Source organism: Ranitomeya imitator, chromosome 8, assembly GCF_032444005.1.
Source record: "Ranitomeya imitator isolate aRanImi1 chromosome 8, aRanImi1.pri, whole genome shotgun sequence".
NCBI lineage: Eukaryota > Metazoa > Chordata > Amphibia > Anura > Dendrobatidae > Ranitomeya > Ranitomeya imitator.
In genome coordinates this window covers 5,933,777-5,949,566 of record NC_091289.1, presented here as the reverse complement: position 1 = coordinate 5,949,566, position 15,790 = coordinate 5,933,777, and the positions used below count along the sequence as shown (strand labels likewise).

Sequence of the window (15,790 nt, the reverse complement as noted above, 5' to 3'; positions counted from 1 at the left end):
CTGCCGCAGGGACTGAACAATCCTGACAAAGCCACGGCCGTGACACAAGTGGTGGGCTCTGCCACACTCCCAGCCATCCACGCCGTCCATCTCGCTCCCTTCATCCAGGGGCCCCCTGCTGCCATTATCGGGACCCTCTAGCTATTTACATGGGCTCTCCCCTGTGATCACCACCTGGCTCTACATTGCAGGTATTCATTATGGGATAATAACTTTGTTTTTTCTGCGCTCTTGTTGCAATCTGTATAGTGCGATCTTGCACCCATGAGGGGCTCCGGACGGCCTCCTGTCACAGTATGTGACCCCCTTCTGCAGACACGGAGCGTACACCTGTGGGGACGCCCACACTCCAGGGTCCATGGTTTGTACACTCAGCCAACAAGATTAACGTAATTGATTGTTATTTTATTATTTACGGCCGGATTGTTGTGACCTTATGATAACTTTTTGGTGTTTATATTATTCATGCATATTGCTCTTCCATTATGAGCGCCTATGTTGATACGGTATCATGTCCTAGGGTCACATACATGTATTATTGCACATGGATGGGGTGTTAGCATTGTTTTTAAATGTTTTTAATCATGTTTGTGCTTTGGTGATAATAAAGTAGTTTTAGATATTTTCTGTACCTCGGGTGTGCACTTTCTACATACGCATTAGTCTTTCCTCCAGTTATGGCTGCTCTGCAGGTGATGACAAATCTGCGGGTGATGACTGCTCTTCTACACCACATCCTACTGCAGATTTCCCTGTGGTCTGAGGAGACTGTAGTGGTGGATCCTCCGCTCCCAACAGCGGCACATCCCGTCTCCTCCGCTCCTGGCAGCGGCACATCCCGTCTCCTCCGCTCCCGGCAGCGGCACATCCCGTCTCCTCCGCTCCTGGCAGCGGCACATCCCGTCTCCTCCGCTCCCGGCAGCGGCACATCCCGTCTCCTCCTCTCCTGGCTGCGGCACATCCCGTCTCCTCCGCTCCCGGCAGCGGCACATCCCGTCTCCTCCGCTCCCGGCAGCGGCACATCCCGTCTCCTCCGCTCCTGGCTGCGGCACATCCCGTCTCCTCCGCTCCCGGCAGCGGCACATCCCGTCTCCTCCGCTCCTGGCAGCGGCACATCCCGTCTCCTCCGCTCCCGGCAGCGGCACATCCCGTCTCCTCCTCTCCTGGCTGCGGCACATCCCGTCTCCTCCGCTCCTGGCAGCGGCACATCCCGTCTCCTCCGCTCCTGGCTGCGGCACATCCCGTCTCCTCCGCTCCTGGCTGCGGCACATCCCGTCTCCTCCACTCCCGGCAGCGGCACATCCCGTCTCCTCTGCTCCTGGCTGCGGCACATCCCGTCTCCTCCGCTCCTGGCAGCGGCACATCCCGTCTCCTCCACTCCCGGCAGCGGCACATCCCGTCTCCTCCGCTCCCGGCAGCGGCACATCCCGTCTCCTCCGCTCCCGGCAGCGGCACATCCCGTCTCCTCCCCTCCCGGCAGCGGCACATCCCGTCTCCTCTGCTCCTGGCTGCGGCACATCCCGTCTCCTCCGCTCCCGGCAGCGGCACATCCCGTCTCCTCCGCTCCCGGCAGCGGCACATCCCGTCTCCTCCGCTCCTGGCTGCGGCACATCCCGTCTCCTCCGCTCCTGGCTGCGGCACATCCCGTCTCCTCCGCTCCTGGCTGCGGCACATCCCGTCTCCTCCGCTCCTGGTTGCGGCACATCCCGTCTCCTCCGCTCCTGGCTGCGGCACATCCCGTCTCCTCCGCTCCTGGCAGCGGCACATCCCGTCTCCTCCGCTCCTGGTTGCGGCACATCCCGTCTCCTCCGCTCCTGGCTGCGGCACATCCCGTCTCCTCCGCTCCTGGCTGCGGCACATCCCGTCTCCTCCGCTCCTGGCAGCGGCACATCCCGTCTCCTCCGCTCCCGGCAGCGGCACATCCCGTCTCCTCCGCTCCTGGCTGCGGCACATCCCGTCTCCTCCGCTCCTGGCTGCGGCACATCCCGTCTCCTCCGCTCCTGGCTGCGGCACATCCCGTCTCCTCCGCTCCTGGCAGCGGCACATCCCGTCTCCTCCGCTCCTGGCAGCGGCACATCCCGTCTCCTCCGCTCCTGGCTGCGGCACATCCCGTCTCCTCCGCTCCTGGCTGCGGCACATCCCGTCTCCTCCGCTCCTGGCTGCGGCACATCCCGTCTCCTCCGCTCCCGGCAGCGGCACATCCCGTCTCCTCCGCTCCTGGCTGCGGCACATCCTGTCTCCTCCGCTCCTGGCTGCGGCACATCCCGTCTCCTCCGCTCCTGGCAGCGGCACATCCCGTCTCCTCCGCTCCTGGCTGCGGCACATCCCGTCTCCTCCGCTCCTGGCTGCGGCACATCCCGTCTCCTCCGCTCCTGGCTGCGGCACATCCCGTCTCCTCCGCTCCTGGCAGCGGCACATCCCGTCTCCTCCGCTCCTGGCAGCGGCACATCCCGTCTCCTCCGCTCCTGGCTGCGGCACATCCCGTCTCCTCCGCTCCTGGCAGCGGCACATCCCGTCTCCTCCGCTCCTGGCAGCGGCACATCCCGTCTCCTCCGCTCCTGGCTGCGGCACATCCCGTCTCCTCCGCTCCTGGCAGTGGCACATCCCGTCTCCTCCGCTCCCATCACAGGTGACCATGGATTCAGTGCAGATTTTTCTGGATTCCCGGTGATATTACTTCTTGTGTGAACTCACCCACAATGCACCGAGCAGCCCGGGGCCAGACACGGCCAACACTGCAACATGTTTAATGAAACCAAATTACAGAAATGATTTTTTAGACACTAATATTTACATTTAAGTAATAAAGCGCCCTCTTCCCATATAATGCTGCGGGGAATCTGTACTGAGGTCGGTGCTTCTCCGAATAATCCAGATCCCGGGGCACAGACCGAAACACGCGTGTGGCCCTTTAAAAAGTGGGCGGGATCACAACGAGAACATTTTTTTGTTACGTCAGTCATGTAATTAATATTGATTGGTAGCAAAAGGACGTCAGTCATCGCTATACTGTAACGGGATTGGTCAGTGACGGGAGGAGGGCGTTAGCTTGCACCAATCGCAGATCGCAGGGCACGGTGAGCGATCAGCCGGAAGACCTTACATTACCAGGTGACATTGCGGCTCCGCCAGAGACCTCAGCCCGCACCGACCGCGCCCGCACCGAGCACCGTGAGTGACCGCCGCCGCCGCCGCCGCCTGCCTGCAGACCCCTCCGGGCGCAGCCGCTGTGCTGAGACTTGTAGTTCCACAGGTGGCCGCTCCTCGGGGGTTCTACAGTCTGTTAATTCATATTTTATCTTATGTTTCTATTTGTCTTCACTTTCTTGACTTTTTTAGGTTACATTATTATTATTATTGTTATTATTATTATTATTGTTATTATTATTATTCCTACAGGCGCACCCTCAATAAACCAGGAGCGAAGGCACAAAATCCCATCATAGGGAAAAGTAAATAGTATATATAAATTATTATTATTATTATTATTATTTACTTTTCCCTATGATGAGATTTTGTGCCTTCTCTCCTGGTTTATTCAGGGTGCGCCTGTAGGTTGTGCCCCCTGTAGTATTATTATTATTATTATTATTATTCATTGCTTATATAGCGCTAACATATTCCGCAGCGCTTTACAGTTTTGCACACATTATCGTCGCTGTCCCCATTGGGGCTCACAATCTAAATTCCCTATCAGTATGTCTTTGGAATGTGGGAGGAAACCGGAGAACCCGGAGGAAACCCACGCAAACACGAGGAGAACATACAAACTCTTTGCAGATGTTGTCCTGGGTGGGATTTGAGCTCAGGACTCCAGCGCTGCTGTGCTAACCACTGAGCCACCGTGCTGCCTGTAGGGAGGACCCCCCATCCCCCTGTATCTATCTGAACTTTCCTTTACTCCCTATATCCGATCACTCGCTCTTGTCACCTGCATCTTATAAACATCTCCAGAATCCGACCTTTTCTCACCGTTGACACTGCTAAGACTCTCACTGTCGCTCTCATTCATTCTCGTCTGGACTAGTGCAACTCTCTTCTGATCGCTCTCCCTCTTTCCAAACTTTCTCCTCCAATCCATCTTGAATGCAGCAGCCAGGGTCATATTTCTGTCCAGCCGCTTCACCGATGCCTCCATCTTGTGCCAGTCATTACACTGGCTACCCATTCGCTACAGGGTCCAGTATAAACTCATCTCTCTCACCCACAAAGCTCTCCACAGCTCTGCACCACCTTATATCTCCTCTCTCATCTCCGTCTATCTCCCTACACGTGCCCTCCGTTCTACAAATGACCTAAGACTAACATCCCCCGTAATCCGAACCTCGCACCTCCGTCTCCAGGACTTCTCTCGTGCTGCGCCAGCTGTCTGGAATGCCCTTCCCCAGACGATCAGACTGATCCCTAGCCCCGACCTATTCAAGCGCTTCAACTTGTACTGAATTTATTGTCTGCACATGTCCCCGCTTTGTAAAGTGCTGCGGAATATGTTGGCGCTATATAAATAACAATTATTATTATTATCCTGGCCGGGCGCCATTGTCACGATACAATGTTGCTGTCTGATATCGGATTGTTATAATCGCTCCTAGATAACGACTGGAGCCGCAGTGATTATCTGTACTGGACGATGGCGGGTTAATAACCGGCCAGGATTAGAAACATTGTAACATTTCTTAGTAAATATTTATCTGTGTTCCAATAGATGAAGTGGAGGGGGGGGGGGGGGGGCGGATTGTAGTAATTCGCAGTTTAGGTCACGGTCTCGGGTCTCACGGTCTGTTTGTTTCTGAAGCGTCAGATGAACGGTGACTCGGAGCCAAGAAATAAGATTTGTGGGAAACCTCCGGCACAGTATGAAACCTGCCTTGTATGTTCGTTTCTAAGACTACTGCTTGCTGTCAGTGAACGGATACATCAATACTAACTCCTAGTCATAAAACCTGCTCTGCCTAATTCCTTCTCACAGCTGAGAGTTTGTTGTTATAATTTTCTCCAGTCTAGACAATCCTCTGGATACGTTTTTTTTTCATGGCTGCAGTGACACATTGTAACAATCTGAGCTAAGCCGTTTTTATGACTAGATGTAAAGATGGAGGTATCCATTCACTGACAACAAGCAGTAGTCTTGTAAATGCTGATACAAAGCATCTTTCGTACTATCGGGACAGGGGGAGATCTGTGCGATGTGTTCGGCTCACAAAGGATTGTGCAGAACAGCTGCAATTGTTACGGATCTCCACCTGTGAGAAGTATAAGGTCAGGTGCTTAATCTGCGAAGGTAAATGTAGTCACTGATTGGTAACAGATATTGTCGTCATTTCTTTGTTACAAATGTCACATTTTTGGTTTAACTTTTTTTTTTTTTCTGTTCTTGGTCGCTCTCCAGTGTTGTTTGCGGTCTGTGCCGCTGACCTTGACTCTTGTCTCTTCGTAGATCCAGTGATCAGCATGGAGGCAATCGTCCGCCGTTGCCCCTTCCTCTCCAGGGTCTCGCAGACCTTCCTCCAGAAAGCCGGCAAATCTCTAATCTCCTATGCCCAGAACTGCCCTGTGATGATGGCGCCCAGAGCCCTGTCCAGCGCCCAGCTCAGCACCTCCGCTGCGCACCGCCAGGAGACCAAGGAGACGTCGAGCAGCGGTCAGAGTAAGAGCCGGCAGTCACCTGGGTGTATGGGATGCTGGGAGTTGTAGTTAAACCGCTGGGCCTAGATTATATGAACAAATGCATAAATGGCAATTCCCTAAAATATTCCATTAACTGGTAATTCCCTTTGATTGCAGATTAGTCATGTTCCCATCATTGCTGTCAGTGGTTACCTGTCCTACAGTGAGGGTGCCTGATGGGGGTAGTGTTCCTAACGCTCATTGCTGGTCACATGACATTCCTGCACACGGAGCTTGCACTCTAAAATAAACCCTTGAGCGCAAATATCCCCTCCCCCCACAGTGTATTATTGGGCAGCGAGGCGCCAATCCCTTTTATTAGGGGTCCTCCCCCACCGAGGGTTCTGGAATTGTCCCTGACCTTCAGTACATGGATATTATGTATTTATATCAGTCCGCCCTTTGTCCTCTGGGCTTTGGACTCTGTTGCACTTCACCCTATAAAACAATGGCGCTGACACAGACTGAACGTACAAGCGATCACTGCTGGTTGTCACATTGGAGCGACAAAGGTCATCGATCTGGATCTGCCGGAACCTCGACGGCAAATATTCACCTGAGGGGGAGGGGCGGTTATCTGCTTTTCTATAATTGGTTGCGATATGACTAAAGTTTTAAATCCATAAAATTCCTTTAATCTGGAATAACACAAATCGATGTGACTCCTGATTCTACCCAGACTGATGACGGGTTAGAAGGATCTGAGCATTGAACATTTCAGTCCAGAAATCCCAATAGATCAGTGTCTTATAAATGCCGGACGGACGGAAGATACAAAAAATAGAAAATTCTTTTAACCTGGGATCCAGAGGCGTAGCTAGGGGTTTGGTTCAGAGGGGGCGAAACTTCTCACTGGGCCCCTAACCAGGTATCCCTGATTACCACTATGGTGACGCCCCCAATGGTGGATGTAGGAGACCCTCAGCAGATGACCGCGCTGTTACTGAAAATAATCACTGTGCAAAGACCAATGTTGATATTACTGCCATATGGTGCCCATATAGTGGTAGATGCCATGTGTCCCTATTACTGCCCCTGATACCCCAATACTGAGCCGCTGCTGCCATATGTCCCTATTACTGCTGCTGTGTGGTTCTCTGTGCCCTCTTACTGGTAAAGCACCCCCCTATAATATAGTAATGCCGGGTGCAAGTGCTCTAGAAAACAGTGCCCATATTGTCCTATAGAAAGTAATATTGCCCTGTGTGCCCCTTTGATAGTCACAGTAACCTGAGTTCCCCTAGAACATTAAGTGTCCACTTTACATGTAATAATGTCCCGAGTCTCCCCCTGTGCAGCTCCCCTATACACAGTATAATGCTCCCACATAGTGTCATGAGCCCCACACTGTATCATGGCCTCCCCTTAGTAGCACCTACTATTTAGAGGCCCCGTTTGTAGCCCCCACACGTTACAGCCATAACACAATTTTAAAAGAAAAGAATCGGCCTCCTGTACGGTCCTTACTCCCGCCAGTACAGCAAACAGCGGCAGGTCCCGGGCACACGAATCCGGTGACGCCGTGTGCTGCTGCGCTCCGCTCTGGACCGGCTGCTCTGCGGCCGCTGGACTAATGTGACCACTAAAGCAAATGAATGTGATACATGAAGTGTGAATAGCACAATGGCTGGTGAAATCTATGAAAACTCAGACTGGTCCTCTGTTCAGTCAGTTTACCATTACTTGCTATGGACTAATGTGACCTACAGTCCGGGCAGAGCCATCGTGTCCCTGCTGCCGCGCAGCTCCTGGGGGCCCGGGGCACCGCACCCTCTGCCCTCCTTCCTCCCGGTGCCTATGCTGCTGCTGGGATCATGGGTTCTGGATCCGCACTCGTGTCTTCGTCTCGTGATTTTCCACGGCTGAAGATTCTACGTCTCAGATTGTTGCTGGTCATGTGCCGGATTACAGGATGTAATATCCATAGAAAGGTCTCATTATGTAAAATTCCTTTAATCTGGCATCAGTGACCCGATTGAGATTTCCAAAGAAGGAACCACATAAGTCATTTGTGAATGCAAAATTGTCACTTTAACAAGTTACCGGCCGCGTGCCGGATTATCAGACTCTCCTGATTACTGGATGGTGGGGTACAAACATTAGTGTTGGGCTCATGTGGATCCTGATCCGATCTCTGACCGTAATACCAGGACTGTCCGCGACTCTCCCGACCCCGGCATAGAAATACTGAGGCCGTCGTGCTCCGGAGACTCACGGTCGGTCCGTGCACCACCAGCCCCTGCGCGGACCGATCTGCATGAGCCGTCGCTCTTGTAATCCGGCATCTGATAATCCGGCACTTGTTCTAGGACTGCGGGGTGAGCGGAGTTTGCTGGTGCAGATCCCTCTGTCCTGAGGACGGATCTGACCCGGGAGGTGCGGCACACACCGGCCTTATCTCTGAACTCTGCTGCTCCTGCGCTCTTTGTGTTCTGGAATGTTCTGTCCTGCCAGATCTTAATTTGCTGTGTCATTCTGTGATGTAACAAATGTTTTATTAGGTTCAGACTTTATTCAGTAAGATTCCATTTAATCCTGCGGCCGATGACCTGATAAATCCGCTGCGCAGTGAGGGGTGTAGTCTTCTCTGATCGCCCGGTAATCCGGCACCTCTCAGATATCACGATGCCGGATGATCGGACATTTATTACTAACACAGCTTCTTATAAAGTGGAATATTTGTATTTCTTCTCTCCAGATACGAAGCCTCCGGCAGCGGCCGTCTCCTGCCCCGTGTCCCCGGCGCCGGTCGACCAGAGCGTGTCCAAGTGCCCCTTCCTGGCCGGAGAGCTGAGCCAGGAGAGCAGCAGCGTGCTCCGCAAGGCCAGCCTCGCTCTGCAGGAGGACGTGCGCGAAGTGCGGAGCCGCCGGAGAGGTACGTTCTGCACCTCCCGCCATTGTAGACAGCTGCTTATTAGCTTTAAGAGAAGGGGGTAATTCTCAATCTGCTGCAATTACCGCTCCCATCGGGACGCCCCCAGTCAGGATGCGGTATGGTCGCCCCCATTATAATCCAGCATATGTAGTGGTCGCGGCTGCTTCTTCGCCTCTTGGCTCCTGGGCCGCTCCTTGCTTATAATGAAGGTGTGACTATTACGCTCCAGACTCCCCTCCCCCATGGGCTCGGCTCCCGCTATTCTCGCCGTATTGTCGTTGGATTTTCTTGTTTGAAAAACATTCCTGAATTCTACGTTTTCAGACCAGAAGTCGCTGCCTGTCGAGGAGCCGGCCATATCTGATCCGAAGCCGGCGAGGAAGATGAGGGTCCTGGAGCAATTCCAGAAGCCCGAACTGGTGTCTCACCTCCTGCAGGACAACATGCCAAAATGTAACTGTCCGTCCTGCGCTCCTCGCTGCCTCATTTCTCAGGATGTAGCCTGCAGTGTAAAGAATGGGGGCCGCCATGGCTTGTCCATCCAGTGTGTAATAAACCTCCCTCTGTATACAGATGATCAGCGGTGTCACCTGAAGTCTCAAACCGGACCCCCAACTATTGTAGATGGCTAATGGTAATAGTCGCTACATATGGGCCCCTCCAGGCTCCAATTACAGCCTTCACCTATTATAGTTACACCCCTGCAAATTATATTAAATAAGATCCCCTACAAGTGATGTAAAAAGGTGATTGACATCCTCCATGCTTTACACTGCAGGCTGCATCCTGAGGAATGGAAACAATCTAGAAATGGTATGTAACCACTCCTCAGTATAAATACTCCTGATCTTACTGACCCTGTCACTGTACGTCTGGTAAGACGAGGCCGGCACGGCTGCGATCGCGGTGTGATGAGACCCCGGCCGGTGCAGCACTTCTGTGTAATCTTTGCATTCATGTAATGTGTATGTATGTATGTATGTATGTATGTATGTATATATATATATATATAATTTTTTTTTTTCTCAGCCGTGCGCACGTTCCAATACGACCACTTCTTTGAGAAAAAAATAGAAGAAAAAAAAAGCGACCACACCTACCGCGTGTTCAAGACCGTCAACCGCCGCGCTCAGGTCTTTCCCATGGCCGACGACTACTCTGACTCGCTGGTCAGTAAGAAGTCCGTGTCAGTCTGGTGCAGCAACGATTACCTGGGGATGAGCCGCCATCCAGAAGTGGTCGGAGCGGTCGTGTGAGTTTTGATTTTCACATTTCTTAAAGGGGTTGACCTGTGAAAACGGATCAGTCAGGATCTGAAAGCTGGGAGCAGAAATGGTTGTCAGAGAAGGGCACAGGTTGTCAGACTGGGGCACTCTTGTCCCGTTAGTATAGATCCTCGGGGCACGTGTCCCGCCGGCGCTGCATTTATCCTGTGTGGGTGCAGGAGGCTGCCGAGCGCTCGCCTTCTATCTGATGGCCTGGATACAATGTATCACTGCAGACATTCTACACTTGGAACCAGTGACCCAAAACAACAAAGTCCCCTGATCTATTAGTGAGCCCAAATGTGACTTCATTACGTGTCGGTGATCGTTTCTGCGGCCCCTCGTCTCCCCCGTGTGACCTATCACCTAGAATGTAGGTCGATTCCCCGGGGGGCCCAGGAGTGCGGCCCCCATTATGTGCTGGGCTAATCCCAGGCTGTATGGTATAGAACATAATTACACTTCCTCCGTTCACATGGGATAAAGGAGCGATAACGAGGTGATTATGTCCTGACCTGAATCTGCTTCTAGCGGGGCCTGATCTGGGTCACGTCGCCTCTTGTTTCTCATGTTTCGGTCCACGTTCCTCCCTGGTTGGGTAACGTCCTTTTATAATGGAGACGGTGTGTTGTGACGTCGGACATTCTCACGTGGACACAGTGTTCAGGCTTCTGAGGTGCCGTGACCCAGATGGAAGCCGAGCTCTGTGTAAGGGACCCGCTGCCCCTGTGATCCGGGGATTAGAATAGATCAGGAATTGGCCCTTTGTACAGAGATCCGTCTCCTTTATACACGATCTATACTGGATGTTCACCTTCTCGCTTGTGGCTGATTGACATCTACTCGCCCACTCCTCCTCCTCCTCCTTCTCCTCCTCCTCCTCCTCCTCCTACAATGTATCAGCATTTTGTTTTTGCATGTTGGGAGTGGTAGTTTCACAACAGCAGTTGGGCCACAGGTTGAAGCAATACCGTATATCCAGAATATTGACTCCTTTTATTGCTTTCCTCCGTATGTTACAAGTAGTAGAAGGAGGAAGCTTCCGCAGCCGCAGGGCGACACATCGCAGTTATGCAAACCATTACATGATGCCTGTGCAATGTTGCCCCACAGAGATTGCTTTATGCACTTCCCCTTTAAGAAGAATTTGCTCTTGTATATTCCTATAGTGAGACCCTGAAATATCACGGGGCCGGAGCGGGCGGCACCAGGAACATCTCGGGCACGAGTAAATTCCACGTGGATCTGGAGCACGAGTTGGCCGACCTGCACGGTAAAGACGCGGCGCTGCTCTTCTCCTCGTGTTTCGTGGCGAACGACTCCACGCTCTTCACCCTGGCTAAGATGTTACCCGGTAAGTGAGGGAGGATCTGCCGGACTGGTGGTGTGAAGCATGCAGTCTGTGTGGACTACAAGTCCCAGCATGCGCAGCTTCAGAACAGCTTATAGGACTGTGCGATACTGTATTAAGGCGACTTTAACTCCTGATCTTCTAGGTTGTGAGATCTACTCGGACTCTGGGAATCACGCCTCCATGATCCAGGGGATCCGCAACAGCCGTGTGCCCAAGTACATCTTCCGCCACAACGACGTGGCTCACCTGCGGGAGCTGCTGAAGAACTCCGACCCCTCCACCCCCAAGATCGTGGCCTTCGAGACCGTCCATTCCATGGATGGTGAGTGCGTGGAGCGTCGTGCGGCTTCACCAGCATGAAAGAAAAACGTTACAACTTTCTAACAAACTTTTTTTTTCAGTTCTTCCCAATTTTCAGGACCTCTGCTGGCTGTCAGTGAATGGAAACAGATGGGCTTAATCACATCTGGAGCAAATACGTTTGTTACAATGTATCAATGTAGACAAGCGACACGGATCTCTCCCATCCTGACATATACTCTTTGCTTACACTGATACATTGTATCAGCCGGGAGTCCAGAGCTGCGTCACTGACTGCATTGTCTAAACTGGATGCAAATGCAACATCGTATTTGTGCAGGTAAATCTAACCTAGAGAGCTTAACGTTCACTGACAGCAAGCAGTGATGCTGCATTGGTAAGAAATTAAAGTGGGTTACACAGTTGCTTTTATATTTTATTAAAGTATTTGTCCCATAGACATTACCGATTGCTGGAGGTTCTGGCTGCTAAGACCACCCCAAACTTATGCCCCCCTCCCATGTATTATATAAATGGAGCACCGCACCCCCCCATTATACACCGTGAATGGCGCAGGGTTCACACATGCTTACTACCACTTTAAGACCCCTGTTCTCGGGATCCTGGGGGTCCCAGCGACGGGAAGGGCAGCATCCTGAGCTCCGTGTAGGATCCTGCAGGTCGGAGGTTTTGGGTTATGCAGAGAGGGAAGATGATAAACTTACTGGGGACATTCTCTATTGCCGCTGTGTGCGCCAGGTCGCTCGGGGAGGGGCGTGTTCCCGGTAAATACTTGGTGGCGATATTGCAGACTTGTCACCATTATCTGCCGTCTTCTGATTGAGTGTAAAACTTCTTATGAATCCTTTGTTCCTTGTGTCGATGTCTATTCTGATGTGTTAACGATTGACTGTTGCAGGCGCCGTCTGCCCCCTGGAGGAGCTGTGCGACGTGGCGCACGAGTACGGAGCAATCACGTTTGTGGATGAAGTGCACGCAGTCGGGTTATATGGCGCCCGGGGCGGGGGGATCGGAGATCGTGATGGAGTCATGAGTAAGATGGATATGATCTCCGGCACTCTGGGTAAATGGTCCATTCATTAACAGCAAGCGGAGATCTTCTAGATTTGATGTGAATCCTCGTAGTTCACCGCTCGGCGTCTATTCTCCAGGCAAAGCGTTCGGCTGCGTCGGAGGTTACATCGCCAGCACCAGCGCTCTGATCGACACGGTCCGCTCCTATGCCGCCGGCTTCATCTTCACCACCTCCCTACCGCCCATGCTGCTGGCCGGAGCCATGGCGTCTGTCCGTGTGCTGAAGAGCAAAGAAGGGCAGGTCCTGAGGCGCCAGCATCAGCGCAACGTCAAGCTCCTGCGGCAGATGCTGATGGACGCCGGGCTCCCTGTGGTGCACTGCCCCAGCCATATCATCCCTATCAGAGTAAGGACTGGCCAGGGTGGAGCAGTGATGGGAGGCTGAGCACCGTGTCCAGGGTGGCACCATGTCTAGGGCGGAGCGGGGGTAAGAGGCTGAGCACCGTGTCTAGGGTGGCACAATGTCCAGGGTAGAGTGGTGGTGGGAGGCTGACTACTATGTCCAGGGTGGCACCATGTCCAGGGTGGAGCAGTGGTAGGAGGCTGAGCACTGTGTTTAGGGTGGCACCATGTCCAGTACAAGGCAGTGGTGGGAGGTTCACTACCGTGTCCAGGGTGGAGCGGTGGTGGGAGGCTGAGCACCGTGTCTAGGGTGGCACAATGTCCAGGGTGGAGCGGTGGTGGGAGGCTGAAGACCGTGTCCAGGGTGGCGCAGTTTCCAGGGCGGAGCGGTGGTGGGAGGCTGACTACCGTGTCCAGTGAGGCACTGTGTCCAGGGCGGAGCGGTGGTGGGAGGCTGACTACCGTGTCCAGTGAGGCACCGTGTCCAGGGCGGAGCGGTGGTGGGAGGCTGACTACCGTGTCCGGGGTGGCGCCGCTCCGGGTATTCATCAGCTAATCCCAGTTACAGGATACAAGTTAGCACAAGACTGAGAGCGGTGATTGCGGACTATTGGGCAAAGCCCGGCGTCCGATAATCCAGAATATCTGAGCATTAGCAATCTACTGGGATCAGGGCTCTAGTATGCACCCAGTGTACAGGTCCATGGGGGCTAGTGGGAACATGTTACCTAAAGTCCTTTAATCCAGCATGAATGGGATCATTCGGTGCCGGAGTATCGGATGATCATGTTTCATTTTCGCCTCCAGGTTGCAGACGCTGCCAAAAATACAGAAATCTGCGACCAGCTGATGAGTAAATACGATATCTACGTCCAGGCGATTAATTACCCCACGGTCCCACGTGGAGAGGAGCTGCTGCGGATCGCACCCACCCCGCACCACACGCCCCAGATGATGAGCTACTTCTTGGGTATGTACTATTGTCTTAAAGGCACGCTCCTCCCAAGTCTAAGTATTATTCATAGGAGCGGAGGGGATGAGCCGGGTGTGGGTCCTGTCGAAACCTGCGCTCCTAGAGCAGAGAGATCTCACTGGGTTCCTGCACGGGACACAAGTTGTTACATTGTATCACTACAACCACAGCGTTCATCCATAAGAGGTGGTAGCGGGCAGAGGACCCTGTAAAACCTGTAGCTTTATGGCCTCGGCGCATCCGTGTAGTGATCAGGACAGATCTATGCCGCACAGATACATTGTCACAAACCTACAGCTGTGTGTACAGGATAAGGTTACAGTGGGTTTTGGCCTTTTTTCATTGAAGGGATATTCCCCAAATTGGAAAGTATCCCTTGTTCATAGAGACCTGACTGCTGGGACCCCCAGTGAGGGGAGGGGGGTGCACATGCTTTACCTCCATTCATTATTTATGGGATGGCCAGAGATCAGTCTGGACAAAGCTCATATAGACAATGAATAGTGCGGACCCTCACCCCCTCTGCTTGCTGGGGGTCCCAGCAGTCCAGACCCCCTACTCTGGGCTTCCCACCTTCTCTCCGGCTGTGAATCTTACACTCAGGACGTAGCTGCGTAGATAATGGCTGAGTGCAGATCTTCTCGGGATCGATCCCTGAGCTTTTCCTTTTGTCTCCCTCCACAGAGAAGCTGCTGATCACCTGGAAGGAGGTTGGTCTGGACCTGAAGCCGCACTCCACGGCCGAGTGTAACTTCTGCCGGCAGCCGCTGCACTTCGAGGTGATGAGCGAGCGTGAGAAATCCTACTTCTCCGGTCTAAGCAAAGTGGTATCTGTGAGCGCATAACACAGAGCCCACCCCGGGGGGCGCCGCGGAGCCGCTCTATAGTCCTGAATGTCACACACTACATAGTACGGTGGTCACTGTCCTCGGAGTATCGTATCTGCCTATGTCTTTTAATAAAGTCTCTATATTTCTTACTGTTACACATCGCCGTCATGTGTGGTGGGCGTCCGCCATCGACAATTCATGGACGGATTGCAGAGCAGCAGTGAGGACTGACACAGACAGAAATCTGTTACATTGTATCAGCGCCGGTACGCTCTAATGGTTTGGGTCAGGGCTTTGTCTGCAGCAGTGATCTCCAAACCTGGGATCAAAAGAACAGCGGAGATCATGTAACAACCTGAGAGCAACAGGTTAGGAAGTGCTGTGCCCCCAGAACGGCTGCACATCCAGGAGGAATCCTGCCCAGTGTTACCAAGAATAATCCTATTCACTGCCTGCAAGCAGAGCTGGTGACAGATGGAAACACAGGATGTTGCTGGGCTGTGATGCACTAATAGAGCAGTAATGTGATGCAGGGATCGTCCAGTCCATAAGAGAATGCAAGAATAACAGTCAGGACTGACCTAAAGGGATCGCTATATACAGTGGTATAAATATTGGACACGTCACCAATTTTCTAAGTAATTGTTTTTCTAAAGATGCTATTGACATGAAATTCTCCTCAGATGTTGGTAACATCCAATCCACACAGGAAAGAAAGCACCATAGGTGTCCATAAATGATGTGCAATAATGAGAAATGACACAGGGGGAAAAGTTTTGATCCCTAGAAGAGCGAGAGGAGCAAAAAGTTTTTGAAAACTCCTGGTATCTGCTGTGATCTAGCAGTAATTAGGAAGCAATCCTGCCACTCGGTGACAAATAATATCAGCTGGTTCAACTGATGGCCGATAAAAAGGAGTCTCATTACCAAGGGGCCACACAAGAAACACCAGCGAGCTGTCTCAAGACCGTCACAACCTTATTGTTGCAAAACATCCCAATAACATTGTTTACAGAAGAATTTCTAAACTACTGAACGGTCCACTGAGCACCGCTGGGGCCATAATCTGGAAGTGGAAAGAACATCATG

General features: G+C 52.6%; 1 protein-coding gene across 2 annotated transcripts; it reads left to right on the top strand.

Annotated features, from left to right (window-relative positions):
• The first annotated feature begins 3,042 nt into the window (after positions 1-3,042).
• On the top strand, positions 3,043-14,856 carry ALAS1 (5'-aminolevulinate synthase 1). Of its 2 annotated transcripts, none has more exons than XM_069736158.1 (11): positions 3,043-3,171; positions 5,438-5,641; positions 8,366-8,542; positions 8,867-8,995; positions 9,572-9,794; positions 10,977-11,161; positions 11,304-11,483; positions 12,381-12,545; positions 12,634-12,902; positions 13,706-13,868; positions 14,556-14,856. In XM_069736158.1, the coding sequence occupies exons 2-11, from the start codon at positions 5,452-5,454 to the stop codon at positions 14,714-14,716; spliced, it is 1,842 nt and encodes a 613-aa protein (XP_069592259.1). In that variant the 5' UTR covers positions 3,043-3,171; positions 5,438-5,451; the 3' UTR covers positions 14,717-14,856. The 2 variants fall into 2 exon arrangements, with proteins under 2 accessions (XP_069592259.1, XP_069592261.1); XM_069736160.1 differs by having other exon boundaries at positions 3,069-3,171; positions 5,438-5,647.
• Positions 14,857-15,790: the final 934 nt, after the last annotated feature.